We start from the raw sequence: 18,898 nt of genomic DNA, 5'->3' as shown, positions 1-18,898 counted from the left end.
CCACCCCTCCTTGGCCACCCCAGTCTATTCTCCATTAGACCTCAGCTATTCCTGATGAAATCAAACATCTACACGGAAGCCAGATGAGACCTCGTTCTTCTTCGTTCTTTAGTGTACTTGTGCTCAACACAGTACAGTATTCATAAACACTTTATAATTGTATTTATACATGTTGGGTCAAATGATCTTTAGAGGCTTGAAACACTGAGTATTTTATGTTACCTGTCCTTCTGTATGAAATGTAAAACACTACCTCATAAAATACATGGGAGGAAGTTCAGCACCATTTTGAACCTGATGACTAGTATACTTTTTTAAATACCAAATACTGAAGTCTTCCAAAACACCCTTTGTTATGTTGGGGTTTCTTTCCTTTGCAAGTATGCAAAGCACATGTTTAGGCTGCCTTCTGGTAACTGAGCGCTGGCTCAGAGCGTTCTCTTTAGCCTGTTGCTTCTGGAGCATTCAAGGATCCAAAAGAAAAACTTAAAACCAGTAGCCAGTCCTCACAAGCACTGTGACGCCATGATCAGGGAAAGGAAGACAGGGAGGGAAAGGACTGAAGGATCAAAAGAAAAGAAGCTTTCTCTTAAGGAAGAAAAGATGGGAAAGAACACAAAGCCTGTAGGCAAAAGGCAGGCAGGGCCCCCAATCTAGTCCCTAGGCTAGAAATCCATTTTAAAATAACAGCTCCTCAGGGATGCTCCCATTCTCCCCTGAAGTCTCTAGTGACTCCCTCTGCTCACACTCAGTGAGTCATCTGTTGTTAGATTCTTCTAATATACTAAGTTGATAAAAGAGCAGAGCCCAACATTTTAATTTTTGTTAGTTTCAAGCACATTATCTTGGCATTCCAAAAGGCAAATGCAAAGGACAAATATTTTTAAACAGTATTTGCTTCCCATGCTCCTTTAAGGGAGTTGTGCTTTTTTTTTTTTTTTTTTTATGAGATAGTTCCTTTATATTTTTCAGTGGAGGGATCCAGGAATGAACAACCGTCTAGAGAGGAACTGGCTCTCAGGTCAGGAGATGTCACCTCTTTGCAACCACATGTCTGAACTGAAATCTACACTGTCATTCACTGAAATCTCTGTTCAGAGCCTCCACTCAAGAACTCATAGTACAGCCCCCTCCTTGGACCATGGTGACAGCCAGAGTTTTCTTTTTCCTATGAAAATGAAATTTTTCCTTTCTGTGACTTTCATTTTCTACTTATTGTACCCTTTGTGCCCTGCAGAACAAGAATAAGGTTTCTTTCACATAGGAGGCCTACAGACTTTACCTGAAAAACATAAGTCCATCATCTTCTGCCTGAGCAAGCATGGTATAGTGCAAAGAGTTCAGTTCTAGAGGAAGACGATTCTGGGCCTCATGCTAAGTTCTATCACTTATTAGTTGAGTGACCTTCTTTATTTTATCTTTATTCCCTCCACCATAGTTTGAAGGTGAAGTCGTTCAGTCGTGTCCGACTCTTTGCAGCCCCATGGACTGTAGCCCACCAGGCTCCTCAGTCCATGGAATTTTCCAGGCAAGAGTACTGGAGTGGGTTGTCATTTCCTTCTCCAGAGGATATTCCCAACCCAGGGATCGAACCCAGGTCTCCTGCACTGCAGGCAGATGCTTTACCATCTGAGCCACCAAGGAAGCCCTTGGACATTCATAAAATGTGGGTTAAACTAGGTTTGTAGACCATTTTAGAAGGGGCAGTGCATTGATTGTAGGAATATTCCATACCTTAAAATTTCACCCTTGGGATTTCCCTGGTGGTACAGTGGTTGAGACTCAGAGCCTCCACTGTAAGGGACTTGGGTTCAGTCCCTGATTAGGGAACTAAGATCCCACATGCCATGCAATGGAGCAGAAAAAAAAAAGAATTGAATCCTTGCCTTCAGTCACCTTTGAAGTGAAGGGATGTGGTCAGGAGAATAATAAGTAAGAATGGCTCATTCATGCACTCAGTGTCAAATGTTTGTTAAATACCTATTATTCTAAAGTGATCAGTAGAGATATTGCTTTTTAATGTTATATACTAAATACATTTTACACTATATATTTACTAAATTTCTTTTAGGTCTCATTTTTGCCCTACAATAAAGAGGTTGCATGAGATTTATTTTCAAATTAGGCTGCCTGTCAGTCTGCAGGGAGTGAGTGGTTGTAGCCAAAGGTTCTGGGTGTTTCAACAGTTTACTCTGATAAGTAAACTCCCACGGCAATGGTCAGGAGGGCATAACAGTAGCAGCTGTATTGCAAATGAAACACAAAATTTATACCACCTTTAATGAAATAAGAATTGAATTTTGTGTTTAGGGCTATTTTCTCAAATTCCAGGGTGGGGGCATTTTGGTTAGAAAAAAAAAAAAACTGTAAGAAACATCTGTCCAAATCTGAGCAAATAATCAGAGACACATGGAGAGATGGTGAAGAATATAGATTCCTGGGCCCCTGGAATGACAACACCATATTCTTCAGCCAGTGAATCTCTAAGAACTCATCTTGGCTCATGTTCTAGGATTCCATGTTTCTGACAGTGACAATATAAAGCATTTGAGTAAATATTATTAACACTTTTTCTTTGTGATAGGAAAAAACCCTACTGTGACAGTCAAGAAATATAAACCTTCCCCTCAATGACCTACTAGAATTAGTAGAAGATTAGAGCCATGCTACACAATGCCGTAAGTTACAGTCAAGAGAAGGTGGTCAAAAGATTCACACTTGCAGTTATAAGATAAATAAGTCCTGGGATATAATGTACAGCATGATGACTAAGCACTACTGTGTATTATTCTATATTTGAAAGTTGCCGAGACAGCAGATGCTAAAAGTTCTTACCACAAGGAAAAAATATTGGAACTATGTAAAGTAATAGATGTTAACTAATCTTAGTGTGGTAATCATTTTGCAATATATACAAATATCAAATTGTTATGCTGCACACTCTAAACTTACACAATATAATATGTTAATTAAATCTCAATGAAACTGGCAAGGGGGGAGCACTATAAAATCAACTGGAGAAATTCTGGTTAAGTCGGAAATGGAAGAGTTGAAATTGAAATAATGTTTCTATCATTTCACTTGAGCAATGTGACCAGTAACACAGACCCTCAAAAGCTGAGTGAGCTCACAGCTGCAAACATTAATTCAAGTCAGAAGGTAGAAAAAAGTGAAGATCCACCAGGAGAGAACAGGAGCTGATCATCATTCTCTTATTTGTGGATTCGGGCCAGAGCTGTGATAGGATTCGGTGCCCTGCCCAGCCCACAACAACCGCCTTCTGCTCCCCACTGGGCTAAGTCTCCCCAGGCCTTCCAGAACTATTAGTCTAACAAAACGTTTTAATTTCATCCGGCCTCCTACTCCCACCCTGCCTTTAAATTTTAAACTTACAAACTGTTGTTGTTTTTATTTTTCCATTAAGAAGTAGAAGTTGTGTTTCTGCCACATGGTTTTAGAAGCCTCAGTGCTTGGAAACCCAGAAACTTGGAACTAACCTTTTGTTCAGCACCACTTTTTTACAACTACCCTTTTGAAGACAAGATAGAAAGATAAAATAAGCTGAAACAAATACTGAATATAAGACATGCCAGTGTCTTTACACATAAACTCACATAAATTGAGCAGTGGCAGCTTCAGAAGTCATGTGGTCCAATCCTCTCATTTTACTGAGAAGGAAAGAGGGGGCCAGAGCAGGGAAACCCCCAGCTCAAAATCTCAATTCTAAGTGTAAAAAGATTGGTTTTAAAAAACAGGCCTAGATTTTGACCCCTAATGTAGTGCTTTTTTCACTCCATCACATCACCTCTTGGGAGACTGACTATTGATCTGAAAAATAATTTTGCTAAAGCCATTTGGAATCTTTATTGACAATTGGCTCATGGTCTAATTAACACTTTATTTTTGCCTTCACTAAAGTTCTTCCCAGTTTCCTAAACTGGTTTCAGTGTTTTTGGGTATTTAACTATAAATTCAGATAGTCACATAAGGAAAAATCTTTAGATCACCTAGTCCAAGAGGTCTTAACCTTGGACCCAAAGCCTCCTGGGTTGAACCCAGGGATTCCAGGGTTGAACTCTAAGTAAAGTTAGCAGAACTTTTGAGAGCACAGATGTGCATTTTTCTGGGTTAGGAAAACAGTTTTCCTCAGATTCTCAAGGAAGACCGTGAACCCTCACTAAAACTGAACTATTATCTAGGTCAATTTCTTCAAGTTAGAGTTGCAGAAACTGAGACATGAATAGAGTTACCAACCAACCTCACATAGAACAGAATAAGGCCTGGAATTTAGACCTCTTTGTGCACCCTCCAGGAATCATGTGACTTGTGCTCTGCCTGCTGACCAGAGATGATTCCCATTCTCCCAGTTACCTCTCTTCCAGTACAAGCTTCTCACTACAAGAGGAATTCATTGAGACAATATGCTGGACTCGATACAAACCCACCCTGCCCTGGAACAATGGTTCCCTGTACCTCTCCCAGCAGCCAAGCAGGATCACCACCTAGAACTTCTGGCAGAGATCGAGTTCATATCCCAAGGCACTAGGCTCCCTCTCATGTGGGTGCTCAGCTGGAGTTTCTGCAGTCTGATGCTCAATCCCTAACCTTAGGTAGATTATTAAATGCTGTCATCCACATCATCCCCAGATAGACTGCTTTAAATTCTATTTGGAAGGCTAGAACTCAAATCCACCTATATGCATGCTTCATCCTCACAGGCAGGCAGTTCTTATATATTTGTGATGTCCACACCTCCAAATTAGTTTTTGCTCATAAAAAAAGAAAAAGAATAAGAATTTTCAACTGCATACACAGTTCATATTTTTAATTATTGATTTTATACAAAACTTCTTAGCATACTTGGTGTGGGGAGATTATTCAGGATTATTGTATCTCTAGTTCTCTGATATCATAGCAAGAAGTTAATGCAAAGTGACTAAGAATGACAAATCAAGAAACAGTGGCTAATAAAACATCTCTGAGTATATACAAGAAATTGATGTTATTTCCCTTGAAGAAAGGGAACTGCGTAACTTGGGTCAAAGGTGAGAGAAAGATTTTCCACTGCAAATATTCTAATTCTTTTGAATTTGAATCATGTATTATTTAATTAAAATCTTAACATTTCTTAACATTCATAATAATCTTAATATTCAAATAAGCCTTGCATTGAGAAATAGTGCCAACAATATATATTTTGATATAATTTACTTCCAAAAAAACACAACTAAACGTGGTCATGTGGCCCTTCTGATTCAACTTTTTAAACTATGTGCATAAATTACTTTCACAAAATGTAAAACTAATTAAAAAAGAAATAATCCCAACCAACTTGTCTTATATGGGTGATGGAACTGGGATAACCACTCAGGTTGCTGTATCTCAGGCTGGACCTTTCCTTAAGGTGAACAGACTCTTGGAGTAGCTGGTGTCTAAATGCATTCTTTTAATTATTCTTAGATTAAGACATTTTTAGAATATTTGAATAAAATTGACCTCTCCTCATTCTGATCCTCTGTGCTAATAATTGTACCCTTTTTTATTCATTCAATTACAAGCAAATTGACAGGAGACATTTATATGAGGCAGCTTAAACCCCAGCTAATGGAGTGCCTAATGACTAATTGATCAGATCCCAACCCAGAGAGCAGCTCTGAGTGGCCTAAAGGAATTTATGCAATTAGTTTAGGTTTGGTAGAAATTGAGTGCATATGAAAGCAAGCTTTTTATGGTCTTGATTTATGAGGGCTGGGCATTAACTATATCTGCCAAGAGGTGATCTGCTTAGCAAAGCCTCAGGCATTGGGGGACAATGAGTTGGGCGTGGATGTTGGGTCGGAGCTGGGCTGATGAAGGCAGGGGGGTTGTAAATATAGGAAAGAGATAGTGGCCTCAGGAGTGGGATTCGGGCAGAGGGCTCTTGAAATTATGGTGGTCCCCACTCCCGATGTAATTCAAAGTAGAATCAATATTAAATCCTAACTATGTATAAAGAAGTCCAATGAAATTCTGATTTTACCAAGATGAGCAGTAGAATTTGTGTGTGTGTGAAATTCTGAAACAAACTCAAAAGAGAAGGAGTACTATTTCGGTACCAGTTTGCCTGGGTCGGATTGGGCCTAAGGATGGAGCGGAGAACTGATGTTTTTTTAGAGACAAGTCTCCACGCGTTGAGGACCGGAAGCAACAGTGAGGAGGACTCCCTGGAGGAGCCAGGGACCGGCGCGGAAGCCTCTCTCGGAGATGATCCTCCCCAAAGTCCGAGGGGTGGGGCGGGCTCCCGGGCCGGAACGCAGCAGAAGGGAAGCCCCTCCGGAGGCGCCAGGCGGAGCCCGGCGAACCTTGACCCCGCGGGGGAACCCGGGGAGCCGGGCGGGTGCGGAAGCGCCGTCACAGGGCGGAGGGAAACCTGACCTGATCGGAAAAGAGCGATCGAAGGCGAGGCTAATTTGTCCGCTGGGGTCTTCACTGGCTCCGTCTGCCCGCCGGGCGGGTTACGCGGGGGCTCCCGCCGCTCCAGGAAAGAAGAGAAAGATGGGGAGAGGGCTCTGGGCGCGCCCTGGGGACGCGGCCCGCCCGCCCCTGCACTTTGGGGCCAGACTTTCGCGCCTGAGAGGTCAGAGGGAAGCTGAGAAAGGGTTGTGTGAGAGACCGGTAACAGAAAAAGGAACAGAGGTATGAGAGGCGCGGAACGGAGGCGAGAAGACCTGCAACCCGGCGAGGACGGCGGTCATCCTCACCTTCCACCACCTCCCCAGATCGTCCGGCGACTCCAGCCTAATATGACACGGCTGCTCCTGCCCCATTCCTGGAGGCTCCCCTTCCCTGTCCCTCGCCAAGGGTGAGGCGAAGAAGCCAGTTTTTGCCAGCTCTCTCCACCAAACTGCTAAGTTCACGATCCGCTCTGGGAAAGTTACAGAAACACTCAATGCTTCCAAGTTCTCACCTGTAAAATGGGCTTAAAAAGGATACCTGCTCATGGTGTTGTTGAAGGACTAATAAATTAACGCACGTGAAGTGCTTGGAAAAAAACCTCACATATGGGAAGACCTCAATACATGTCAGATACCATTATTATTCATGTATCCAACGAACGCTTGTAGAGCGCTCACTCTGTGTGTGGCCCTGCGCTTGATTCAGGGAGGCAGGAGGGAAATGGGTCTACGTGGTGCTTGCTTGCCCCAAGTGTTTTATTGCTGAATAAATAAACTGGGTGCTATCAAGGAGTAATAAGGACCAAGAGAGAAATTCTACAAGGCAGTCTGATGGAGGAAAGAACGGTTTTAAGGTAGAAAGAGTCGGCTAAATCCCTCCGCCCTTCTCTGGGCCTGTCTTCGGGCTCTGCGCTCCGCATCCATGCTGAGGCAGTCTAACCCCGGGCCCCACAGTGGCTGGAGGGCGGGGAGAACAAGCCGGGGACTCCATACCCGGCTCCTCTTCGGCCCGCTGGAGCCCCACCCCTTTGGGTGAAGCCTACACCGAGTCTCTGTCACTGACAGTTGATGTTTGCCAGGAGTCTACAGAGGAGCAAGGCTTGGGTCCAAGGAGCTGTCAGAGGGTCAAGCCTCTTAGTGGGAACTATACATTGGCACCATGGACTCCTGAATAGCGAATTCCCCCTTCCTTCCTAGCTAGGATGCGCAGAGTGCAAAGAGGCTTCTTTTACGCTTTCTAGCTTGCCTCTGACAGGCACAGCTCTCACTACTCGCATTTTGTACATGGTCAGATGGTGGCTTACAGAGGGAAACAGTTGATCCCATCTGACTCCAAATCTGGCAATTTGCCCCTGCTACATAGCCTCTTATTTTTCTGAGTAAAAGTAATACTTTAAAGAGAGTATCCATTCATGCCTCCTAGGTGTCAGGCCCTGGGCTTATGTGATTTCATTTACTCATCAAAGCAATCCTGAAAGACAGTCATTTTTTTTTCCCCCCCAACTTGACAGATGAAGGCACTGAGGCTCAGAGTGGTCAAGTCACTTAGTCAAGTAAGAGATGGAATTCTGTCCACTCCAGAACTGGAGCAGTTTATATCTTAGCAGGAAAGTAAAATAATCCAGGCACAAAGTAGGACCAAGAGAAGGCCAGGCACACCCAACAGGGCAGGGGTCACCGCCCCCCATCCTGGAGATTCCTCTTCAAGGTTCCCAGGGCCCATGTCACAGAGGACCCCATCTCTACCCATGATCAACACAGAGGGAGGCAAAGCCTCTTCTAATTTAAACAGGAAGGAAACTTTGTCTTCGAATGGAAGCTTGATATGCAGACCACCACTTGGCCCTGGCCCTACTCCTGACTTGTCTGTTCCTGGTGGTCTCTGTTTTTCCTCGTAGTCCCCAGAATCCAGAGAGGATTGCGCTAGAGGGGTCCTTTCATTTACAAAACATTCATTCAGTTATTCTACAGATATCAATTGTTTGCCACTCTGGGCCAGATCCTGAGCTGGCATTGAGCTTGAAACAGACAAAACTCACACAACCTGAGGCCAGAGGAAGTTCCTGGCCAGAGATCACACAGCCTGGACCCAGGAGCTCGGAGTTCCTACCTCCACATTCTGGCTGCCAGGGCTTCAGCCATGCTGACTTGTGTATGTCTGGCTCACTGCAGGTCAGGCCCTGGTTCCAGCCAGGCAGGGGCCTAGAAGCCTTACTCTGGTCCACAGATAACTCTCAAAGTCCCACCAGGAGAGGCCAAATGCAGCTTTCCGTACAAAAAGCCCGGAGAACTGGCCTCCCCTTCTCTTGGCACAGGCTAAAGAAACCCCTAGCGGGGCCTCTGGGCAGTGAAGGCCGCCAAGTTGATAGGACTTGGGAAAAGCAAATTTGCTCCACAGTGCTTTTCAACTACTTCAAAAAAATTTTGTGCCGTTTTACAGCCATCAGCAGAGCCTTAGAGAGGTGATGTGACTTGCGCAAGGTCATGCGATTAGGAAATGATCCACCAGGATGCAAATCAGGCCTGCCTGAAGCCCAAACCGGCTGGTACCCGGACCACCCCCCCACACACACCACCGCGTCCTGCTCCCAGCCACATACACACTCCACCCCTCGAGATGTTTGTGCCTCCACCGGACGAATAACAGAGGCGACTGAACAATTCCGGAGAAACCGCAGCTCCCAGTGCTTCCTGAAAAAGCCCAAAGAGAGAGGCAGCGGCGCCGGCCGGGCGCACTCGGGGGATGGGAGAGGGTGGGACGCCGCATGGACCGGGCCGCAGCTCCCGCCCGCAGGTAGAAACTTGTCAAAGTACGGTGCGCACACCGTCCAGGACTTCTGAAGCGGCTGACGCACAGAGGCGCGGGTCGCATTCAACACCCCGCCGGGGCAAGAGTGACACAGACCTTGCATTCAGGCGACTCATCGCGCCCTCTTCAAAAAATGTCCCCCAAACTTTTGATGTTATTAATACAACAAACAAAAAAATAAGCAAATAAAAAACAGCAGGGAACTTTTCGAAAAAGGTAGATGGAGGCGGATATCGAGTTCTTCCCCGGGCCAAGAAAGCCGAAGGCTCTTACCTGCAGGAAACCTCTCAGCCCGCAAAGGCGCGTCTGTCTGGAGCGCTTCGCATCGGCGCGGGACTTTCACGGCCGCCTGCTCTGCAGCCCGGCTGGGCTCCGGCCCTGTGTTTTATACCACTATGGGCAATTAATATTGCATCAGCCGTATTTTAAATTTTCAAAACCCACAATATAATGTAATGGCATAAGGGCATTTATTATTAAAGGACACCCGATGGAGGGGAGGTGGAGGAATCGCTGGGGCTGTTGCGCAAGGCGGCGACGATGAGCTGAGGTGCAGGGATTGGGGGCGATCCCCAGGTTTGCTTTTGCAGTAGGGGGGCGTGCTGCGTGGAGGGGAGACCTGCTCTGCTTCGAATTTCAGGCCGGACGTGATGACCCAGAGTTCTTCGAAGACACGGTGGGGAAATGTACAGAAGACTTCTGGGCTTGGAACATTCATTTTTAAATCATGAAGGTGTTTCTGCGGCTCACAAATAAGATTTCCTCCCCCTTTTAGAGTGTGTCGGAGAGAGAGTGAGAAGGAAACTGGCATCTGTTAAGCACCTATTGTGAACAAGCACTAAGATCGGATCTTTGCTGCAGGTATCTTTTTACCACCGCCACCCCCATACACCCCCTCCCCTCCCCCCCACACACAGAAGCCAAGATAGACGGTGGAATAACCTGGACGATAATTTCAAATGAATTTCTGAAGTAATCCCAAAGAAGTCCTAACGACTCTGTCCCAGCAAAGAACACCTTCCTCTCTCTTTGCATCTCTCTGTTCACCTCCCATCTAGCCGTTTGAATCTTTTAAAATAATGTTTCCTACTAAGAGCCAAGCACCACCAGATGGCTTAAATAAACAATCTTACTCAGTCCTGACAATAACTTTGTGATAAGTATTAGCATCTTCGTGCTGCAGACAACCAACGGAGACTCAGAGAAGTTTAAGAAACTGGATTCAGGATCATTCAGCCAATGAGTGAAGGTACTGGGGGCTCCTACTCCCATTAGTCAGGCCTAAAAGTTTTCAGCCTGAGTCAAGTTGAACAAATAGAAGCTGACAGATTTGCACTTGGGGAAGTGTGGAGGAAGGATCTGGAAACTCTGAGGTCTAGGGAGGGTCTGGGTGAGAAAATAAGGCACCCAGGGAAAAGGAGCAAGGAGAAATAATTGCAGGAGATTGGCCTGCTAGAAATGACAGTTCAGCCCTTCTAGGTTCTCACTTTTAAATCCTTTCAGAGACTAGTACTCCTTAACTTCAGAGAAAGTAAAGCACCGCGATTCGGGTTGAAAAATAAAGCATTTATTTTAAAAGTTAATTCAAGGGGTAAAGAGAGAAGGAAACAATATTTTATTTGCATCTATTCGGACAACAAAACCAAAGGTCACACAGCAACACGCAAATTACATGAAGCAACGAAAGATAAAATGTGATGGGGCCAGAGGGACTGGAGTGAAAAGGTCCCAGGCCAGTGGTTTGGCCCCACAATCAGCTCAAAACTGAGTGAACCTCCACCAAGAGGTTGGGGGATGGAAAAAAGTGGTGGTAAATAAATAATAGTAAACAACGATGCTAACAGTAATAAAAGCGCAACGAGGTGAGCCGTGTTAGAAGGACTTGCATATGCTCCGGAGAGTTACAGTTACTTTCGTTGGGGCAGCCGCCTCTACGCTGCTCTGAGAGTCTGGCTGGAACAGAGAGCAACGGTTAGAGAGTTCTCAGTCCGACCGCAAAGCTACCAATTCTCCGCCTTCCTGCAGGAAGTCTTTACCTCTCGAACGGCCAGCAGATCGTGGAGGACGGGCCACAGCAGGGGCCGGCTACTGCTTGCAAGCCAGCTACAGGGTTCCAGCATTTTCAGTTACTGAAAAGGGCCCACTTTTTCCGGAGCCTACCCTATGGCGGAGAACAGCTCTGAGCCGGCAACTCTGCACATTTTCCCTGAACCTAATCCATGCTACCTTAGATAACTTACAGCAAACCAAAGGATGAGATGGATAGAATTTAGGTGGGGAAGGGAATATAAGGCTATCCTTTGGAAACATACGTGTATTTTATATACTCTAAATAAATCTCCAGTACATGTTTGTACCCCACTTAGACTTTGTATTATTACTTATCACTTCCTTCCCATCCCTTCACCCCTTGTCTAATCACGCTAAGCAAAGTGATGCCTTCACGCCAGAGTCTTGCGGTCGGGCTAATTGACTATCCCTTACTTTTGGGCTCCTGCCCTGAGTTCGCGCAGTCCTGGGCGCGAGGGAGATTTTCAGCACCACGGAGAGCACAAGTCCCTCCAGGCCTGCCTTTCCTGAATTTTTTTCTTAGCGCCCAAACTTTTCTGGTGGGAACAGAAAGGAAAGAAGGGAAAGGGAAGGCCGGGAAGCAATTAATTAGGATAAAGGGGAAAGTCTGTGACTTCGGGGGTGAGAGCCTGACCTGCCAGGAAATGTCTTGGAGCCCCCATAACCGTTCCCCCCAATTCCAGGGGGACACACACTCAGCTCTCCCGGCCCCGGACGCCGTGCCCCGTCGCAATCAGTGGACAGCCGAGTACTTCATTCGTTTCTGTTTCTGTCTCTGGTTGCAGAACCAGACCCTCACCACGTTCTTTTTAAGGTCCAGTTTCTCGGCGATGGCCGCGATCTTTTCGGATGAGGGCCGCGGCTGGATTGCAAAGTAGGCCTCCAGCGAGCGCTTCTCCGGCGCCGCGATGGACGTGCGTTTGCGCTTTCTCTCACTGCCATTGAAGAGCTCCGGCTTGCTATTTTTCTCTCGATAGGCGGCCTCGGCTTCCTCCAGCCAGGCCTGGAGCACCGGCTTGAGCGCAATCATGTTGTTGTGCGAGAGAGTGAGAGACTCGAACCTGCAGATGGTGCTCTGGCTGAGCGAGCCGACGCCGGGGATCTTGAGGTTGGCCAGGGCCGCACCCACGTCCGCCTGGGTCACCCCTAGCTTGATGCGCCGCTGCTTGAAGCGCTCAGCGAAGGCCTCGAGCTCTCGCGGGTCCGACTCCACGTCGCTGAGGCAGGCAGGCATAGCGCTATGAGGCGCCACGGCATGTGGGTGGCTCATGCCCATGGCCTGATGCAGGTGGCCCATGGCGCCCAGGTGGTGCGGGTGGATCTGGGCCGGCATCACCGAGTGCTCGGGGGCGCCCAAGCCGCTCACGCTCAGCGTGGGCGAGATGTGCTCTAGTAAGTCGCCCTCGAGGCCCTGGTGCACGGCGTGGTGCGGGTGCGAGGTGAGCGCGGCCGGGTGGGAGATGGGCACGGTGGACGAAGTGGACGTGCAGGGCACGCTGCTCATGGTATGGTAGGTGGCGTCGGGCTTGAACGGATGGCTCTTGCCGTGGGAGACGATATCCACCGCCGCCAGAGCTTCGGCGCGTGCCAGCAGGCTCTCATCAAAGCTTCCAAATATATTACCCTGCAGCTGCAAGCGAGAAGGCGCACAGCACGGTCAGTAGGGAATACTGTCAACTCAGGATTAAAACACATTTTCAAGCAACCGAGATGCCTCTCCTCAAAGCCCAGGTCATAAAAATTAATACGGAGACAGAGGCTCTGCTGGAACAGACGTGTGGATCACAGACATGAATGAGAGAGAGCGCGCCGGGAGAGAGCGCGGGGGAGACAAGCAGAGGGGTTCAGACAGCGGCGATTGTTCTGGGCGACATGAAAAAAACATGAAGCAAGTGCCTGTCAAAAAATGTGCCTTAGAGCGGTAATTATGCTCCACTACGTACCTGGGGGGCTGGGAGACAGACTCGGCGCATGGCCTCGGAGCCGGAGTGCAGGCTGGAGAATTTGGGTTCTTGAAGCACCGGGTGCATGCCGAAAGGCTGCTTGGCGTTCATGGCCATCATCTTCGCGCGCCGGGCAGGGAGGCAGCGAGGGACATGGATCAGGCTCTTCTCGCTTGCTCGCCGCGCTCCAAGTGAGCGCCGCTCAGCGCCCGCGCTCCCCTCGCCCTCTCGCTCGCTGCCTCCCCTCTCCCCCACCTGCTTCTTCACTCATCTTACAAGCAGCCTGCCAGGAAAGGCCCGGGCGCGCGCAGGCGTGCTCACGCGCCCGAGACTCGCAGGGGCGGCCCGGGAGGCGAGGCCAGGCGGCAGCTCTTCCCGCGCCTCTCTGCGCGGGCCCCCGCCGCCCCCGCCCCAGCATTTATACCCCTGCTCGGCCGGGCCTCCCCACGTCCGCCCCGCCCCGCCGGGCTCCAGCCAGCAGACCTTCCGGAATCTTACTTCTTTGCGGACTTTTTCTCCCCAAAGTCCCAACCTTTCCATCCTGTCCCAACTCGCACAAGCCAGACAGAAGGGCAGCCTTGGGCCAGGAAGCTGACCCTACCCCAACCCACCGCGCGCACGGGCGCGCGCACACACACAGACACACTCTCTCACTTTGTCGACCCGGCTGCCGCCAAACTGCCCATTTCCAGGGCGCTCCTGGCCCCACGCCCGAGCGGTCCACTAGAGTCCGGCCCAGCCGCGCAGCGAAGAGGCGCCTCCAAGCGCACAGACGGGCTCCGGGGAGGATGAGAAACAACCAGGAGGAGCCCCCAGTGACCTCCACCTCCCAGTCGGCCGTGCCGGTGGATGTGGGGAAAGTAACTGCCTTCCCAGGCCAGGAGGCCTGAGGTCTCCTCCCCGCACTTATCTTTCTTGCCTTCACTTAAAAGGACAATTTGTCCCCCCAGCGCCGTCTCCCCAACCAGCCGACTTAAGGACAGCCTAAAATTCAGAGTATTTTTTAGAGTGGTTACCGTTCAGGACTGCCCACCGGCCTTGGGAGTGGGTGAACAGACTTTTCTTGGGCCGCTGACGCTTACAAGCCCTATTCCCCAAACGACAGCTTTCATTTTTAAGCTCCTACTATGTGCTGGGCAGTTTAGAGTGTTAGCTCCTGGTGTCCTCACACCCTGCAGAACTGGGCTGTGATGCCATTTTACAGACGAGGAACACGCGTGTCGGTGGGGTTTGTGCCCAACGCAACACAACTGGTTGGCTGAGCCATTCACTCACTCGTTCTGTGCTCGTTATCCGTTTTCCACATATATTCACTGACAGCCTCCTATGTGCCAGGCGCCACGTCTGACGTCCCGTGCTCCTAACCGCTTGGTTACTTTGTCTTCCTTCCCGAAATTTCCTTCCCGTGCGCCCCGGGGTTAGTGCTGCCCCGCCCCCTCCCCTCTGCTCCCGACTTCTTCCCTAGTTTCTCCCTGTCTCTCCTCGCCTTTCCCCGCGCTAGTAAACAGCGTGAATAATGCATGGGGAATCCTGGGCCCGCGGCCGCCTGCGCCGCCCTCCGGGTTGGGAGAGAAGCCCAGTGGGCCCAGCTGAGCCCACCTCGCCGCCGCCTCCCCCGCGGGGCGGCCTTCGGGTTTCAGTGATGCTGGCAGCCGCGCCTGAGGGTGTGAGTCGGGGTTCCCAGAAGGTTAACGGAGTGGGGGTGGGGGGTGGCGGTGGGGTGAAGGGGCCACCCCCAAGCTAAGAGGTCCGGCCAGGTCCTGCCTCCCCCACCTCCGCTCCTGCCAATCCCCCATCTCCGAATCGGAGCCTGTCCCCTGGCCTGGATCCCGTCCTCCAACCCCAGAAGCCACGTGCCGCCCTTTCACTAACCCTTTCTGGGCCTCGGTTTTCTGAGCTCTGAAATGGGAGTTGACCTGCTGTTTGCCTTCTTGGGTTCTGGTGTAGAAGCTTCCACCTGGAGTAGAACGGAAAGCACTCAGTCAACTTCCTGACAGCCTGATGCCTGGGGGCGCAGACTCTAACCTCGGATCTTGCTGGCGGAGAGGCCAAGAGCCACCTTAGAGTCTGCATATGGCGCTTTCCTCATCCGTTACTCTCCTCCTCTGATATTTGGGGGGAATGCACAGATACGCATTTGGTACCATGCTTGGCACACTGAAATCATGGACTGAATGCTTGTTCCCTTCTTCTTTCTCCTTGAACTTAGAAATCTGTTGGGAGCAGGAGTGGCCTAGGTCCTCTCTGTGGAAAATGATTTGTCTGCAGGAGCAAACTGGTTCCTTGCTGTCCTCTGTTCATCTGCTTTGCACCACACTCCATGGTGAGGGCTGGGACACAGATGCGAATCAGACACCATCTCTGCCCTCACAAAAGCACCAGTCTAAAATCCACTTCAGGAAATAGTCTATCTCATGCACAAGAAATTGACTGACTCAGCCACACAGAGCAAGGCTGATGGGATTCTTGAAGTATAAAGTACACATTAAAAAACATGGGCCTCTGGAAGACCAGGCAATAGGATAGTATTCAAACACTGGATGGATGTGACCCTGGCTGGGCCTCAGTTTACCCAGGAGAGAGGGCTGGACTAGACCATTGCTAAGCCCTTCCAGCTGAAGCAAAAGACTACTGTTCTGGTTAATTTAAATGCAACACATTGTGAACAAGTCAGGAGCTTCTCTCCAGGAATTCTCAACTCCTTAGTAGCTAAATGTAGCATTATTTAATCACTCACCAGCATTTAGGACCACTTGTTTTCTGCATGATACTAGAAGCCAAAAGGATAAGGGGAGTGGGAACCTGGGGATACTGGATCCTCCAGGGAAAAGAATCTATAATTTGCCTGGCTTTATGGTGCCCTGAGACCCTAGTTGTCTGTGAAGCAGAACCCCCTAGAAATGGAGGGAAAGGCCCATCTACATCCATTCTTCCCTGTTTTGTTTCCCAGGGGCCTGGACATGCTGGCCAGGGTCAAGGTCAAGCAGAGGTCAGAGAAAGAGTTAAACTAACTAGCCCTCTTAGGCCTCCAGTGCAGACCTTCGGCTCACCAACACCCACTCCAACATCCTGAGGCATTAGGATCATAAATCAAAAGCCCTGCTTGCATCAGGCAACCTGTGTTCCCTGGGTTTTTCCCCCCCTGCTCTTCAGGAGGGTCTACCAGCAGCTCAGGGCGGCCAGCAGTAAGACGACACCCATCCTCAGGGACCAGTCTTACTGAGAAGGCTCTGGAGACAACACACTCGAGAAGAAGGAAGAGACCATTCAGAAAGCAACTGGAAGGAGAGCCCCAGAACACAGTCAATAACATCATCTATACTGTACAGAATTTGCAAACTTAAATTGTCGGGGGCAAGTCTGGTAAAATTAATTAGCTGAGTGTATAAAAGGGAAGATTGGGACTATGGTAAACTGGGGAGTGTATGTCCCCACCCTCACCCTCATGGTGTTAAATTACAGTTAAAGCACTCACACATGCAAACATCATGTTTGGACTAAACAAAATCTGTCTGAGGGCCAAGGAAGGACCACACGGCCATTTACACAAATGGGAGGCATAAATGGGGGCATGTCCATTGTACAATCATTTCCAAATACTTGCTGAATACATATTGAATCTAGAAAAAGGGTACAGATGAACCTATTTACAAGGCAGGAATAGAGATGCAGATGTAGAGAAGGGACAGTAGACACAGAGGGGGTAGGGGGCAAGGATGGGGAAGGTGGGATGAATGGGAGAGTAGCACTGACATATACACACAGCCATGTGTAAATGCATAGATAGTGGGAAGCTGCTAAAGAGCACAGGGATCTCGGCTCAGTGTGGGAAGGGAGGCTCAAGAGGAAGGGGATATATGTGTACATATGTTAATAGCTGATTCACATTGCTGTATGGCAGAAACTAACACAACACTGTAAAGCAATTATATGCCAATAATAAAAATTAATAATAATATCTGCTGACAGCTGGGCCTTGCGATAGGTTCTGCAGGTATAGAGCGCACTGCTGGGGGGCTTACAGTCAGTGGGGCACTAGAACTGCTACATGTAACTCTAAGTCAGGACACAAAGCACTATGTTCTCTGGAAGGAATAGCCCTAGAGGAACGCTGGGAAGGGCAAGGGAGGCATTTCCCTGCTGGTCACTAGTTTTCAGCTTTACTATGAGTAGGAACCATCCACGACCTCTTAAAATACAGCATCCTAAGACCACACACAGAGATTTGACTACAAGGACTAAGGTGCTTTTTAATAGACATTCATGATTTGCATACAGATGTTCTGGGACCATCAACTCAAAAACCTTGCTCTGGCACTTGTTATCTGATGAGGATGGTGTTAAAGCCCTGACATAACTGTGTAGGTTTCACCAAGACTCAAACAGAGAGTCTTCCTTCTTTCAGTCTTTTGCATCTTCTTCTATTATATCTTGGGAAGGACATGATGTTTTATGGTCTCTGGTTCTTGAAGGACCCTGGGACTCTTTGAAGGCGAGTCTTATTTGTCACTGTGTTTACAGGTACAGGCACCACGCAGGATCTTAATATTATGATTTGTGTTGAATGAATGAATGCATGGATGACAGCCTCTCCAGGCCTCTGGCCTGTTATGATGGTGACAAGAGGAACCACACAAGAGGTTCCTTGTGTGCCAGGCTGTTGGCTAAGCGCTTTAGAAGTATTGTACACTGAATCCCCATCAAGCCTGTAGGGCTGACGTCATTATCTCTATATTACAGAGGAGGAAACGGAAGCTCAGAGCGATTGAGCTGCCTAAAGCCAGTTAAGCATGGCAGAGTAGGGACAGGAACTCAGGTGTCTGACTCCCAAGCGCACGCTGAAAGCTGGCTAACATACTGGGCTGACACCACCCCAGCCCAGGGGTTAAGGGAGTGGGGTGAACTGGCCTTTACTTCTTTTTCAGAAGACCTTGCTTCCAGAGGCTCAGAGTCTGGCCCTGCTCCAGGCATGCTTCCGGCTGAGGCCGAAGAGAAAAGACAGCAGCTACCCCCTCCCACCTCCATCTCTGGCCAAGCTCTACCCTCCAGAGCTGGGGAGAGACAAAAGGGATGGAATGGGAGATGGTCCCGAGAGGGTGGCCCGAACTCAAGATGCCATCGCGGGGAGGCAGCTGGCGGAGCTGCCTGGCCAGGTGTTCGCAGCCGCCCGCCTCGGCTGCCTCTCTCTTTCTCTCATCTCCTTTCACAAAGTTCTCACATGTACCCGCCGCCTTTGCAGCTGCTGCGGACTCGCCTGTCGGCCGCTCGCCTCGCATTGTCTGTGCGGACTCGGACGATCCGAGATGCCCAGAGGGACTCAGGAGCCTGGAGCCGAGCATCCCCTCCGTGAGGGACCGGCACGCGCCCGGAGCCCTCCCTTGCCCCTGGGGTCCACGTCGCAGCCAAAGCGCTGGCTGACAGACTCCAGGCAGGGCCTCAGTTTCCTTATCTGAAAAATGAGTGGACCAAGCCAAGGGATCCCCAAGAGCCCTTCTCCATCATGCATTCTTTCACTGGATACATACATTTATTGAGTGCCTACTATGTGGCAGCCACTATGTTAGGAGACAGGAATTCAGCTGCAAAGGAAACAGTCCCCAGCTTTCACCTACGACCCCTACGACCCCTACCCGCCACCAGCT

General features: G+C 49.0%; 1 protein-coding gene across 1 annotated transcript; it reads right to left on the bottom strand.

The window, feature by feature from the left end:
- Positions 1 to 12,046: 12,046 nt before the first annotated feature.
- Positions 12,047 to 13,376, bottom strand: POU4F3 (POU class 4 homeobox 3). Its single transcript, XM_068979772.1, has 2 exons — positions 13,257 to 13,376; positions 12,047 to 12,943 (listed from the first exon to the last, which is right to left on the bottom strand). The coding sequence occupies exons 1-2, from the start codon at positions 13,374 to 13,376 to the stop codon at positions 12,047 to 12,049; spliced, it is 1,017 nt and encodes a 338-aa protein (XP_068835873.1).
- Positions 13,377 to 18,898: the final 5,522 nt, after the last annotated feature.

This window comes from Capricornis sumatraensis, chromosome 9 (assembly GCF_032405125.1).
Source record: "Capricornis sumatraensis isolate serow.1 chromosome 9, serow.2, whole genome shotgun sequence".
Taxonomy (NCBI): domain Eukaryota; kingdom Metazoa; phylum Chordata; class Mammalia; order Artiodactyla; family Bovidae; genus Capricornis; species Capricornis sumatraensis.
Note: the sequence above shows the minus strand (reverse complement) of the source record. Positions and strands in the feature narration are given on the sequence as shown.

Bases quoted from the DNA above. Each gene is read 5' to 3' on its own strand.
- POU4F3 (XM_068979772.1), bottom strand. From the start codon at position 13,376: ATGATGGCCATGAACGCCAAGCAGCCTTTCGGCATGCACCCGGTGCTT. The intron at 12,944-13,256 runs GTACGTAGTGGA...TCTCGCTTGCAG, and splicing joins TCTGTCTCCCAGCCCCCCAG to CTGCAGGGTAATATATTTGG.